This window comes from Moschus berezovskii, chromosome 4, assembly GCF_049115385.1.
Source record: "Moschus berezovskii isolate FMDL1 chromosome 4, NW_MosBer_1.0, whole genome shotgun sequence".
Classification (NCBI taxonomy): Eukaryota; Metazoa; Chordata; class Mammalia; order Artiodactyla; family Moschidae; genus Moschus; species Moschus berezovskii.
Window position 1 is genome coordinate 17084131 of NC_142463.1, and position 15745 is coordinate 17099875.

At 37.9% G+C, this 15745-nt stretch overlaps 1 protein-coding gene across 3 annotated transcripts in view; it reads left to right on the forward strand.

Annotated features, from left to right (window-relative positions):
• CCDC30 (coiled-coil domain containing 30) overlaps window positions 1-15745 on the forward strand; it is a 117080-nt gene that overhangs the window by 22489 nt on the left and 78846 nt on the right. For all 3 annotated transcript variants that reach the window (XM_055403753.2, XM_055403754.2, XM_088835196.1), the window contains exons 5-6: window positions 10460-10549; window positions 11838-11991. In XM_055403753.2, coding sequence (XP_055259728.2) covers window positions 10460-10549; window positions 11838-11991 — 244 coding nt within the window. The remainder of the gene's footprint in view (window positions 1-10459; window positions 10550-11837; window positions 11992-15745) is intronic.

Consider the following 15745-nt stretch of genomic DNA (forward strand, 5'->3'; position numbering starts at 1 on the left):
CTTGTTGTCATAATGTGTAAAATCTGGGAGCAACTCACCTACTCCACCAGATGATCATGAAAATGAAATTAAATTGCTTAATATATGTATAGCTCTAAAATGAAATCCCACATGTTAATTAGCATTATTATTGTTGAGAACCTACTGTGTGCCAGGCTTTGTGCTAGTAGATGTAGGAACAAAGTCAAATTAAACATGATCTGGACTTGCAAGGAAAGAAAAATGAAAGAAATAAATGAAGCTAATGAAGGAAAGAAATAAACTGGTGGTTATAATTCAGTGTGGAAAGTTCTTCAGTAAAGTGAGGCACAGAAGGCTAGGAGAACCCGGGGGAGGGGCTCAGTCAGGATGGATAGAAAAGGCTTCCAGCAGAGGTGGTATTGAGTAGCATTTCGAAAGCTGAGTAGGTGTGAGCTGGATGAAGAAGAAGGGAAAGGCATTTCTGGCAGAGGAGACAGTGTATAACACACACTGGTTCATGTGAGTCAGTGCTGAGAAATGCACCCGGAGATAATTTCAGAAACCACTCCATGGTGAGACTCATATGCTAAGCTAGAGAGCATATGAGTACTCAGCACCCAGCAGTGTTCCTGCAGTATACTAGAGGCATAAAAATGTTTCAAATTGACTAATAACTGACTGCTGTAAAAGTTCTGGAGAGTCACTAAATGATTTTAAGAGAAGAGTAACATTTATGCACGCACAGCATGATCTGATTTGTCTTTTAGAAAAATCACTCTGGCCGTCGTGGAGAGACGGATTGGAAAGGGGCCAGATTGGAAACTGGGGTTTCAGGAGATGTTAAATAATAATTAATTAAAGAATGAGAACCAAAATCAAGACTCAGAACGTAAATGGAGAAGGGAAGATGAACTAAGGAGTTATGAAGGAAATGGAATCTATAAAACAAATTGGTGTTTTGAAGGTGAAGTCTTAGATGATCTTAAGGCTAAGATCATAGTTTACTTAGATCACTACTAAGTCATAGTTTTACAACTCATGGACAGGAAGAATTAAAACAGATACTGCAAAGGATTTTGTTTTTATAAAATGTAATTCATAACATTTCTGTCACATTCCCATTTATATTTTGTTTAACCTAATGTTGTCATTTGCCTGAGCATAAAGTAATCAGTAGAGTCACTTTTATGTGGAAATTGACAAGCTGATTCTAAAATTGATAAGGAAAGGCTAAGGAACTAGAATAGCCAAAACAACTTTGAAAAAGAAGAACAAGTTGGAAGATACACTCTTCCCGCTTTCAAGACTTACCACAAAGCTGCAGTAATTAAGAAAGTGCAGTATTGGTGTAAAGGCAGATATATAGATCAATGGAACAAAATAAAGACCCACACCTGTATGGTAAATTGATTTTCAAAACAAATGGGAAGGTAATTTAATGGAGAAAAAATGTGTTTTTCCACAAATGGTGCTGGAATAATTGGACAGGCATGTGCAAAAAACAAACAGAAAAAACTCCCTCAACTCTATTGAGTTCCCTTCCCCACTGGTAAAGGAGGGAGTTCCTACCCTAAATACGATGAGATAGTCAAACACATGATACCCAGCTATGGACAGAGATGTGGTTGATAGTTAATCACACAGACTTACAGCCCAGGGGAGGACACTGCCTGTCAGGCAGGGCCACAGGTGGTTGTATTCAGGAACAGAGTGAGCTCACAGGACCCATGGGAGACAGACTTTGTGGTAACAATAGGAGAGGTGCCCCTTTGTTCCCGTGGGAGGATATAACTAGCTTGTTTAAAAAATTTCATGGGTTGGTGGCAAAATGACAATTGTTAAATGTCTGAGGGCCAGGTAGAGTATAGCTGTTCTGGCTGACAGGGGAACTAGCTGGGCAGGGAATCTTTCCTGTTAGATGAGGATATATCTGGCAAAAGCAGGGGAATTCACGGTTAGGCTTTTGGTGCACTGTGAGGTACTAGGGTGTGAAGGTAACACATGAAATTTTAGGCTTTATAATACCTTTATCCTATCCATAAACAAAAATTAACTCAAAACGGTTCATAGATCATGTAGGAGATAAAATCTACAGAAGAAAATTTTAATGACCTTGGATGTAGAAAGATTTTTATCAGACAGGAAGAGCACAGAGTATGAAATTGGATTTTATCAAAATTCAGAATTTCGCTCTTCAAAAGACAGAAATAAAAGAGGAAGGCACAGACTGGGAGATAATATTTTTTTTTAAATGTGTCCAATAAAATCTTTCTATCTAAATATATAAATAACTCTATCTAAATATATAAATAGCTCAATAATAGTAACATATACAACCCAACTAAAAAATGGACAAAAAATTTAAAAAGCAACTGCACCAGAGAAGATATACAAATAGTAAATAAGCACATGAAATAATGCTTAAATTCATTTATTATTCAGTTCAGTTCAGTTCAGTCGCTCAGTCGTGTCGAACTCTGTGCGACCCCATGAATCACAGCACTCCAGGCCTCCCTGTCCATCACCAACTCCCGGAGTTCACCCAAACTTATGTCCATCGAGTCGGCGATGCCATCCAGCCATCTCATTCTCGGTCGTCCCCTTCTCCTCCCTCCCCCAATCCCTCCCAGCATCAGAGTCTTTTCCAACACTTAGCATGAGGTGGCCAAAGTATTGGAGTTTCAGCTTTAGCATCAGTCCTTCCAATGAACACCCAGGATTGATCTCCTTTAGAATGGACTGGTTGGATCTCCTTGCAGTCCAAGGGACTCTCAAGAGTCTTCTCCAGCACCACAGTTCAAAAGCATCAATTCTTCGGTAATCAGCTTTCTTCAAGTCCAACTCTCACATCCATACATGACCACGGGAAAAACCATAGCCTTGACTGGACGGACCTTGGTTGGCAAAGTAATGTCTCTGCTTTTTAATATATACTATCTAGGTTGGTCATAACTTTCCTTCCAAGGAGTAAGCGTCTTTTAATTTCATGGCTGCAGTCAGCATCTGCAGTGATTTTGGAGCCCAAAAAAATAAAGTCTGACACTGTTTCCACTGTTTCCCCATCTATTTCCCATGAAGTGATGGGACCAGATGCCATGATCTTCGTTTTCTGAATGTTGAGCTGCAAGCCAACCTTTTCACTCTCCTCTTTCACTTTCATCAAGAGGCCTTTGAGTTCCTCTTCACTTACTGCCATAAGGGTGGTGTCATCTGCATCTCTGAGGTTATTGATATTTCTCCCAGCAGTCTTGATTCCAGCTTGTGCTTCTTCCAGCCCAGTGTTCCTCATGATGTACTCTGCATATAAGTTAAATAAGCAGGGTGACAATATACAACCTTGACGTACTCCTTTTCCTATTTGGAACCAGTCTGTTGTTCCATGTCCAGTTCTAACTGTTGCTTCCTGACCTGCATATAGATTTCTCAAGAGGCAGGTCAGGTGGTCTGGGATTCCCATCTCTTTCAGAATTTTCCACAATTTATTGTGATCCACACAGTCAAAGGCTTTGGCATAGTCAATGAAGCAGAAATAGATGTTTTCCTCATTTATTATTAGGAAAACACAAAAATCACAATGAGTCACCACTAGCAATTTATCAATATCAATGAATGCCCAGAATTAGACTACCCATATCAAGTATTGTTGACAATGTGAAGCAGCTGTAATCCTCATATTCTACTGATGGGAATATGAAATGATACTACCACTTTGAAAATCACTTAGCATTGCCTTAAAAAGTTAAACATGCAACTGTTACATTCCACTTCTAGGACTATACCAAGAGAAATGAAAGCATGTGCCCATGTAAAGACTTACACATGTCACAGCAACTTTCATTGTATAATCAACTCAAATGTTCATCAGTAGGCAAATATACAGATCTATACAATGGAATATTACTTCATAATAAAAAATACACAACAAAACAGATATATCTCAGTTATATGAGTGAAAAAAGCCAGACCAAAAAGAGTACATAGTCTATGGGTCCATTTGTATAAAGCAATGGGAAATGCAAACTGGTATATAATAACAGAAACAGATCAGTGGTTGTCTGAGGACAGTGTTGGGAAAGAATAAATTTAAGGAAGCATATGAAACTTCTGCCTGTGATGGATATTTTCATTATCTTGATTGTGGTGCTGGTTTCATGAATGTATACATGCAACAAAAAATTGTACACTGTAAATATATTTAGTTTGTTGTATATTGATTATACCTTTAAAAAACTTTAAAAAATTTTTTTTGCAAAGATCTTATTATTATGAATTGTAGCTTGTAAAAATTTCATTGCCTCCCTAGTTATATTTTACATAGACTAATGTTGAACTAACCTGTGCATAAAGTAGATGAGAGAATCATTCCTATCAAAATGGGACCACATATGACTTGAAAGCCCAAGAAGTTTTGCAAGGACTAATCTACATACGAACTACATTTTATTTAACATTAGTTTTAATTTTTATATTGGCTTTTTAACTTTGTATAGGCATATAGTAAAAAAGGATTCAAGCAGTATAAAACAGAATGAAAAATGAGTTATCTTCTCACCCCAAATCCTCAGTTCCATGCTGCTAAGCAACCACTGCCAACAAATTTTAATCTATCTTTCCAAAAAATTTCTATTCTCTTAAAATTCAAATTATATTCCATTATGCCTATTGTTTTCACTTTCTGTAATAGCATGTAGAGATTTTCCTTTGTCTTTTTGATAACATATATCCTTTAAATGGATGTATCAGAATTTATTTAACCACTTATTGTTGCATGGGGCAGAGGACAAAGAGATGACTTTTAATGCCAGGAATAATCAAAGCTTTTTTTAAAAAAAATTTTACTGTGGGATATGACAGAATATGTGCAGAAAAATGATAACACTTTACAGTTTGACAAATGGAATAAACACCCATGTAACCACTGGTCCTGTTAGGAATACAACATTGCCAATGCCTAGAACCTGTCTTATCTGATCACAACCCCTTCCTCTCAACAAAGATGTGCATCCCTAAATAATGTATGTAGTAGTTTAGTTTTGTCTATTTTTGAACATTACATACAAGGAATCAACTTTGGGAAGTGCTTTTTTGTAAAACGTTATGTTTGTATTATTTATTTTTAATCAGTTTGTCACTACTATATATTATTCCATCATGTGAATATACAGCATGAGACTATCCATTCTATGCTAATTGGGGTTATTTCCAATTTATTATCTATTTTGAACATATTTTAATTTTATCAGTTATGCTGCTGTGAATATTCTACTGTATATGCATTCATTTGTATAGGGTATATACCTAAGAGTAGATTTAGGAAATTATAGAGTATGTGGATCTTCAGCTTTGCTAGATAATGTCAAACTTTGTTCTTAAAGTAGTGGTCCCAGTTTATTCCAATTTGCCTTGATTCATGGACCTAACATTCCAGGTTCCTATGCAATATTGCTCTTTACAGCACCGGACCTTGCTTCTATCACTGGTCACATCCACAACTGGGTATTGGTTTTGCTTTTGCTCCATCCCTTTATTCCTTCTAGAGTTATTTCTCCACTGAGCTCCAGTAGCATACTGGGCACCTACCGACCTGGGGAATTCCTCATTCAGTATCCTATCATTTTGCCCTTTGATACTGTTCATGGGGTTCTCAAGGCAAGTATACTGAAGTGGTTTGCCATTCCCTTCTCCAGTGGACCACATTCGGCTGTGGTCCATGTCATCAGATCCGCTAGTTTCCTGTGATTATGATTTCAGTGTGTCTGCCCTCTGATGCCCCCTCGCAATACCTACCATCTTATTTGGGTTTCTCTTACCTTGGTCGTGGAAAATCTCTTCACAGCCGCTCCAGCAAAGTGCAGCCGCTGTACCTTACCTTGGACGAGGAGTATCTCCTCAAGGCCGCCCCTCCTGACCTTGAACGCGGAGTGGCCCCTCTTGGCCCTCCTGCGCCCGCGCAGCCACCGCCTGTTGGACGTGGGGCAGCTCCTCTCAGCCGCCGGCCCTGGCCTCAGGCGTTGGGTAGCTCCTCACGGCTGCACCTCTTTGCGTGGTTCGTTGCGCCAGGGCCGGAGTCTCTCGCGTCTGCGCAGCCGGGGCCGGTGTCTCTCGCGTCTGCGCCACCAGGAAATTGGAAGTGGTCAAACAGGAGATGGCAAGAGTGAACGTCAACATTCTAGGAATCAGTGAATTAAAATGGACTGGAATGGGTGAATTTAACTCGGATGACCATTATATCTACTACTGTGGGCAGGAATCCCTTAGAAGAAATGGAGTAGCCATCATGGTCAACAAAAGAGTACGAAATGTAGTACTTGAATGCAATCTTAAAAACGACAGAATGATTTCTGTTCGTTTCCAAGGCAAACCATTCAATATTACAGTAATCCAGGCCTATGCCTCAACCAGTAATGCTGAAGAAGCCGAAGTTAATCGGTTCTATGAAGACCTACAAGACCTTTTAGAACTAACACCCAAAAAAGATGTCCTTTTCATTATAGGGATCTGGAATGCAAAAGTAGGAAGTCAAGAAACACCTGGAGTAACAGGCAAATTTGGCCTTGGAGCACAGAATGAAGCAGGGCAAAGGCTAATAGAGTTTTGTCAAGAGAATGCACTGGTCATAGTAAACACCCTCTTCCAACAACACAAGAGAAGACCCTACACATGGACATCACCAGATGGTCAACACTGAAATCAGATTGATTATTAAGATTGCTGGGAGAAATATCAATAACCTCAGATATGCAGATGACACTACCCTTATGGCAGAAAGTGAAGAGGAACTCAAAAGCCTCTTGATGAAAGTGAAAGAGGAGAGTGAAAAGGTTGGCTTGAAGCTCAACATTCAGAAAACAAAGATCATGGCATCTGGTCCCATCACTTCATGGGAAATAAATGGAAAAACAGTGGAAACAGTGTCAGACTTTATTTTTGGGGGCTCCAAAATCACTGCAGATGCTGATTGCAGCCATGAAATTAAAAGACGCTTACTCCTTGGAAGGAAAGTTATGACCAACCTTGATAGTATATTAAAAAGCAGAGACATTACTTTGCCAACCAAGGTCCGTCTAGTCAAGGCTATGGTTTTTCCAGTGGTCATGTATGGATGTGAGAGTTGGTCTGTGAAGAAAGTTGATCGCCAAAGAATCGATGCTTTTGAACTGTGGTGTTGGAGAAGACTCTTGAGAGTCCCTTATACTGCAAGGAGATCCAACCAGTCCATTCCAAAGGAGATCAATCCTGGATGTTCATTGGAGGGACTGATGGTAAAGCTGAAACTGCAATACTTTGGCCACCTCGTGCGATGAGTTGACTCACTGGAAAAGACTCTGATGCTGGGAAAGGTTGGGGGTGGGAGGAGAAGGGGACGACGGAGAATGAGATGGCTGGATGGCATCACCGACTCTGTGGACATGAGTTTGAGTGTACTCCGGGAGTTGGTGATGGACAGGGAGGCCTGGCGTGCTGTGATTCATGGGGTCGCGGAGAGTCAGACACGACTGAGTGACTGAACTGAACTGAACTGAACCAGTTTATTCTGGCACTTGTATTGTATGAGAATGCCTTTGCTTCTCATCAATACCTGATGTTTTTGGACTTTTAAATTTTTACTAAACTGTTGGGTGCATAATGATATCCCATATTGGTTTTAATTAGCATTTCTCTGATTACAAATGAATTTAGTGTTATTATTTGTCACTTGAATTTCCTATTTTGTTAGTGTTTATTCAGGTCTCTTGTCCATTAAAAAATTGAGTTGTCTGTCTTCTTATTTACATGTATTGTCTATGTTCTGGTTTCAAGTCTTTTTATTGATTATATGTGTCACAAATACTTTTTCCCCACTCTGTGACTTGTCCTTTTAATAGTCTTAAAAGTGTCTTTTAATAAATAGAAGTTCTTAATTTTAACATAGTTCAATTTATCAATCATCTGTTTTATAGTTAGTGTTTTTCTGTCCTGTTTAAAAAATTCTTTCCTTCTGGGATTTTGATTTTTGGTTGCATTGACTCTATAAGTCTATTTGAGAAGAATTGGCTATCTTAAAATATTGATGTTATCTGTGAACATAGACTATCTCTCCATTTACTTTTTAATGTATATAAGTAAAGTTTTATCATTTTTTTCACAAAATCTTGCACATTTTTTGTTGTATTTATTGCTAGTTACTTCATATTTTTGGATGCTGTTAGTAGTGAATGCTGTATGTTTTTTGAGAATTTAATTTTCTAATTATCTATTGCTAGTATTAAAAGTATAATTATTTTTATATATTGACTCAGTTCAGTTCAGTCGCCAGTTGTGCCTGACTCTTTGCGACCCCATGAATCACAGCACGCCAAGCCTCCCTGTCAATCACCAACTCCTGGAGTTCACTCAAACTCATATCCATCGAGTTGGTGATGCCATCCAGCCATCTCATTCTCTGTCGTCCCCTTCTCCTCCTGCCCCCAATCCCTCCCAGCATCAGAGTGTTTTCCAGTGAGTCAACTCTTCGCATGAGATGGCCAAAGTATTGGAGTTTCAGCTTTAGCATCAGTCCTTCCAATGAACACCCAGGACTGATCTCCTTTAGAATGGACTGGTTGGATCTCCTTTCAGTCCAAGGGACTCTCAAGAGTCTTCTCCAACACCACAGTTCAAAAGCATCAATTCTTTGGCGATCAGCTTTCTTCACAGTCCAACTCTCACATCCATACACGACCACTGGAAAAACCATAGCCTTGACTAGATAGACCTCGGTTGGCAGAGTAATGTCTGCTTTTTAATATGCTGTCTAGGTTGGTCATAACTTTCCTTCCAAGGAGTAAGCGTCTTTTAATTTCATGGCTGCAATCAGCATCCACAGTGATTTTGGAGCCTAAAAAAATAAAGTCTGACACTGTTTCCACTGTTTCCCCATCTATTTCGCACAAAGTGATGGGACCATATGCCATGATCTTAGTTTTCTGAATGTTGAGCTTTAAGCCAACTTTTTCACTCTCCTCTTTCATTAAGAGGCTTTTTAGTTCCTCTTCACTTTCTGCCATAAGGGTGGTGTCATCTGCATCTCTGAGGTTATTGATATTCCTCCCGGCAATCTTGATTCTAGCTTGTGCTTCTTCCAGCCCAGCGTTCCTCATGATGTACTCTGCATATAAGTTAAATGAGTAGGGTGACAATATACAGCCTTGACGTACTCCTTTTCCTATTTGGAACCAGTCTGTTGTTCCATGTCCAGTTCTAACTGTTGCTTCCTGACTTGCATATAGGTTTCTCAAGAGGCAGGTCAGGTGGTCTGCTATGCCCATCTCTTTCAGAATTGCTAAAATTTCCTGTTCATTTTAATATTTATTTGAAGGTTTTGTACTTTTTCCACCTGTACAATCATATCTGAGAATAATGATACTTTTGTTTCTTCCTTTCCCATCTTTATTCCTTTAAATTTCTTTACTTACTTTACTATACTGACTTAAATCTTTAGTATTATCTTGAATAGCAGACATACTTGTCTTGTTAATGATATCAGAGAGAAAGTATTCAGCTATTCACTAGTATGATGTTTGATTAAGAGTTGCTGTTTTTTCAAAAAGTTGTCTGATTTTTGCAAAAGAAAGAGGTTAGAATTTTATTATTCATATTTTCTTTTACAGTTCTACAATTGCATTACAGTATTTTTTTAAAATAAGTCAGGAATTATGAGGATAATTTAGAAAACAAAATAAGTTATGTGGACTGTAATTGTTTTTATTTGTAAGATTCTGTAAAAAGAGCTATATTCTTTAAGAAAAAAAAAGACGACTTGCTGTTTTTTAAAGATAGACTTTATTGAGTTAAGAAAGTTCTTTTTTATTCCTGATTTGTTCGGAGTTTCTATTAGGAATTAATGTTGAGTTTAGAAAATGTTGAGTTTTTTCTATAGCTATTGAAATGATGAAGTCATTTAGAATTTTACCTGTTAATGTGAGGATTTCATTGATTAAATTTTCTAATGTTAAACCTATCTTGTATTTCTGGGATAAATCCAGCTCCTTCATGATATGTTATCCTTTCTAAATAGTATAGCTTCAGTTTGATAACTTTTCTTTAAATTTTTACATCTATGTTTATGAGTGAGGTGGCCCTGTGATTTTTCTGTGTTACCTTTGTCAGGTTTTAATATCAAGGTCCATCTAGGCAGTGTTAGCCAGCCTTTTTTTTCATTATTGGTTCTATGATGAGACTTTTTAGATAATTTTTTCTATCACTCTCTCACAAAATCTTGATGGTGCTGATATAAAGTAATTTTATATATGTACCTTAGACATCTGTCCTTTGTACTTGAAAGGGTAAGATTTCCTCACTTAGGAATCAGTTTGAACTCCCCTGGGGGCAGTATTATCTCACTGAGAATGAATGGTTTAGCCTCATAAAATTGACTGGATTGTGCTCCCTCTTTCTCTACTTGATTATATCTTTTTTAATTTAAATGACATTTTTGTTCATGAAGCTGATCGACATAATTTTCATTTACCTCACTTAGGAGAAACTTGAACAAACCCTCCAGCCTCTGCAAAAGGAACATCAGAAATATCAAGAACCTGTGCATCAGTCTAAAAAAAGTCTGAGTGAGGTAAGAAAAAATTTACAATCTTTTGCTTAATAGGTAATTACAAGTTAGCTTTTACCTTGGAAGTATTTTGTTTGAATACATTACAATGTATAAATCCATGCTGTAAAAGATATCAGTTGTGCATAAGAATATTATGAACACATCATAGAATTTTGGGAAGAAAAAATAAATTATTTAACACAATAGCTGATTTTTATTGAATGTATCAAAATGTAAGCAATCAATATGTGTTATGTCCTTTGAAAAATCACCATGGGACAGTACACACTTCTTTCCAAATATATTTGAAGTTTCTTTTTGCGGGGAGGTCCTTTAAAATGTGTAGCACATTATTTTAAATATAAGTAATTCTCCTTGTGGAAATTATTTTTGATCTAGGGAAATGTTATTAAGAGTTAAACCCAGTGAATAAAGTATACAGAGAATTTAACAATGGGAAGCAACCCAAGATAAATATATGTGGATGAAGCCATTGTATTATTTTCAATAGCAAAAATGGAAAACTACCAAAATGTTGAAATGATTATATAAATTATGCTGCACCCACTGGAACATTATATAGCCTCTAAAGATTATCATTACAACATCTATACAGCGATATAGAAAAATATTCCTCGTATAATGTTAAATGAAAAAGCCAGACAGAAATGTGTACATAGATTGAGATTATGTCTTTGTAAAAAATGTATGTAAATAAAAAATACTGCAAGGAAATATACCAGTAAGCTGAAAGTAGTTTTGTTATGTAGATGGTATTAATATTTGGTTGTTTTCTTACTTTTTAGAAAAATTTGTATAATGAAATTATATTCATATGCAAAATACATATCTTGGGGATCAAAAGCTAAATATAATTAAGATTGAATTTCTTACTTAATTTTTAAAATGCTTTAAAAATAGTTGTAGGAAAGGAGCTCTAAACATGAATTGAACCCTAAATGTTCCAACTTCGAAATTAAATAAAATTTAATATAAAGGCATTTTACAAGCTATATTTAATTACATATAAATGAGGAATATTTTCCCTCTTTTTTGCCAAAGATTATTTTTATGATTAAATTTCTAGTTTTTGAAAAAATTATATAACCATAATCTCTTAAGTATGTTAGGTTTGAAGGTGAAATTATATAAAAACAATAAAATATCACCAATTTTATATGGTTCAATCTAATAAAAGAAATGCACATAAATAATCTACTCTTCTTTATTGGCTTTCAAATACTTATTGGTCTATATCCTAAGAGTATATTTACTTTTCGGTGTACTACTAACATCAGTTTTATTTCAGTCCCATAATGAAGATCCAGAAAAAGATAAAATCCCACAAAACTGCAGAGAGAGAGATTTGGAGCAAGTAGCACAGAAGTTAGAGATGGCCCACGAAGAGATCCGAAGGCTCACTGATGAACTGCAAGGGAAGGAAAAGGTACAGAGTCAACTAGGTAAGCTGTGGTGACAGATGAACATTTCTGACCATGTTTTAAATGTGATGGTCCTACTAAGGGTAAAACACAAGTACACTGAGAAAAAAATCTAAGATAAAGCTGAAACTCCAATACTTTGGCCACCTCATGCGACGAGTTGACTCACTGGTAAAGAGTCTGATGCTAGGAAGGATTGGGGGTGGGAGGAGACGGGGACGACAGAGAATGAGATGGCTGGATGGCATCACCGACTCGATGGACATGAGTTTGAGTGAACTTCGGGAGTTGGTGATGGACAGGGAGGCCTGGCGTATTGTGATTCATGGGGTCGCAAAGAGTCGGACATGACTGAGCGACTGAACTGAACTGAACTGAAGATAAACATATAAACATCTGATATATAGTCTCGTTTTCTACAGTGGCCAGAAATTTTGTCGAAGCATATCATAACTACCAACAGGTGTACACCTCCAATACACCACCCAGTGCAAGAAATTTCCAGTGCTCCAGAAGCCCTGTTTCTTCTCCCTGTGTCTACATACTCTCTCCTCCCCCAAAGTAATGACTAGTCCTGACTTTTAAGGCTATTTCTGAGTTTTAACTGCAGGGAGTATACATTCTTTAGCTTGTTTCTTTCATTCAATATTATATTTGTGAGATTCATTCATATTGTTGCATGTAACAGTAATTTGTTCACTTTTGCTGTTTGTCCTCTAGTATTTCATTGAATAAACGTACTCCATTTATTTTATTTATCCCTTCTACTGTTGATAGACATTTATGTTGTTTCCAGTTGTGGTCTATTATGAACAGTGTTGCTCTAAGTATTCTTGTCTTTATCTATACGTTTCTGATCATGATATACCTGAGTAGAATTATTAGGTCAGACAGTTAAGGATTGGTTCTGTGTTATGAGATTACTCCCATGTTGTCTTCCAATTAGTTGTATTAATTTAAGCTCTGCTCAGTTGTGTGTGAGTTGTTAGTTACTTCACTTTCTTTGTCAGTGCTTGATATTGTCAATCTTGTTAATTTTACCTTTTCTGGTGAGTTATGTAGTAGTATTTAACTGTGGCTTTACTTAACATTTCCCTTACAGTTAACAATGTTGAAAATCCTTTCATATGTTTGTTGTTGTTGTTGCTTATTTAGGTATCAGTTCAGTTCGGTTCAATTGCTCAGTCATGTGCAATTCTTTGTGACCCCATGGACTGCAGCACGCCAGGCCTCCCTGTCCATCACCAACTCCCAGAGCCTACTCAAACTCATGTCCATTGAGTCAGTGATGCCATCCAACCATCTCATCCTCTGTCATCCCCTTCTCCTCCCACCTTCAATCTTTCTCAGCATTAGGGTCTTTTCCAATGAGTCAGTTCTTTGCATCAGAGTATTGGAGTTACAACCTCAGCATCAGTCCTTCCTATGAGTATTCAGGACTGATTTCCTTTAGGATTGACTGGTTGGATCTCCTTGGAGTTCAAGGAACTCAAGGGTCTTCTCCAACACCTCAGTTCAAAAGCATCAATTCTTTAGTGTTCAGCTTTCTTTATAGTCCAACTCTCACATCCATACATGACTACTAGAAAAACCATAGCTTTGACTAGATGGACCTTTGTCGTCAAAGTAGTGTCTCTGCTTTTGAATACACTGTCTAGGTTAGTCACAGTTTTTCTTCCAAGGAGCAAACATCTTTTAATTTCATGGCTGCAGTCACCATCTGCAGTGATTTTGGAGCCCCAGAAAATAAAGTCTGTTACTGTTTCTGTTGTTGCCCCAACTTCTTGCCATGAAGTGATGGGGCCACATACCATGATCTTTGTTTTTTGAATGCTGAGTTTTAAGCCAACTTTTTCACTCTCCTCTTTCACCTTCATCAAGAGGCTCTTTAGTTCCTCTTCGCTTTCTTCCATGAGGGTGGTGTCATCTGCATATCTGAGGTTATTGGTATTTCTCCCGGCAATCTTGATTCCAGCTTGTGGTTCTTCCAACCCAGCGTTCCTCATGATGTACTCTGCATTTAAGTTAAATAAGCAGGGTGACAATATACAGCCTTGATGTATTCCTTTTCCTGTTTGGAACCAGTCTGTTGTTCCATGTCCAGTTCTGACTGTTGCTTCCTGACCTGCATACAGGTTTCTCAGAGGCAGGTAAAGTGGTTTGGTATTCCCATCTGATTAAGAATTTTCCACAATTTATTGTGGTCCACACAGTCAAAGCCTTTAGCATAGTCAATGAAACAGAAGTAGATGTTTTTCTGAAATTACCTTGCTTTTTCTGTGATCCAGCGGATGTTGGCAATTTGATCTCTGGTTCCTCTGCCTTTCCTCAATCCAGCTTGAACATCTGGAAGTTCTCAGTTCATGTACTGTTGAAACCTAACTTGGAGAATTTTGAGCATTACTTTGCTAGGATGTGATATGAGTGCAATTGTGTGGTAGTTTGAATATTCTTTGGCATTGCCTTTCTTTGGAATTGGAATGAAAACTGATCTTTTCCAGTCCTGTGACCACTGCCGAGTTTTCCAAATTTGCTGTCATATTGAGTGCAGCACTTTCACAGCATCATCTTTCAGGATTTGAAATAGCTCTGCTGAAATTCCAACACCTCCACTAGCTTTGTTTATAGTCATGCTTCCTAAGGCCCACTTGACTTGGCACTCAGAATGTCTGGCTCTAGGTGAGTGATCACACCATAGTGGTTATCTGAGTCATGAAGATCTTTTTTGTATAGTTCTTCTGTGTATTCTTGCCACCTCTTTTTAATATCTTCTGCTCTTGTTAGGTCCATAGAATTTCTGTCCTTCATCGTGCCCATCTTTGCATGAAATGTTCCCTTGGTATCTCTAATTTCCTTGAAGAGGTCTGTGGTCTTTCCCATTCTATTGTTTTCCTGTATATCTTTGCACTGATCACTTAGGAAGACTTTCTCATCTCTCCTTGCTATTGTTTGAAACTCTGCATTCAGATGGGTGTATCTTTCCTTTTCTCTTTTGCCTTTCACTTCTCTTTTCTCAGCTATTTGTAAGACCCCCTCAGACAACCATCTTGCCTTTTGGCTTTGCTTTTTCCTGGGGATGATTTTGATCACCACCTCCTATACAATGTTATAAACCTCTGTCCATAGTTCTTCAGGCCCTCTATCTATCAGATCTAATCCCATGAATCTATTTGTCTCGTCCACTGTTTAATCATAAGGGATTTGATTTAGGTCATACCTGAATGATCCAGTGGTCTTCCCTACTTTCTTCAATTTAAGTCTGAAATTTGCAATAAGGAGTTCATGATCTGAGCCACAGTCCCTGGTCTTGATTTTTCTGACTGTATAGAGCTTCTCCATCTTTGACTGCAGTGAATAGAATCAATCTGATTTCGGTATTGACCATCTAGTGATATCCATGTGTAGTCTCTCTTGTGTTGTTGGAAGAGGGTGTTTGATTTGCTATGACCAGTGCGTTCTCTTGGCAAAACTGTTAGCCTTTGCCCTGCTTCATTCCAAGGCCAAACTTGCCTGTTTTACTCCAGGTATCTCTTGACTTCCTACTTTTGCATTCCAGTCCCCTATGATGGAAAGGACATCTTTTTTGGTGTTAATTTTAGAAGGTCTTGTAGGTCTTCATCGGAGAAGGCAATGGCACCCCACTCCAGTACTCTTGCCTGGGAAATCCTATGGACGGAGGAGCCTGGTAGGCTACAGTCCATGGGGTCGCTAAGAGTTGGACACAACTCAGCGACTTCACTTTCACTTTTCATGCATTGGAGAAGGAAATGGCAAC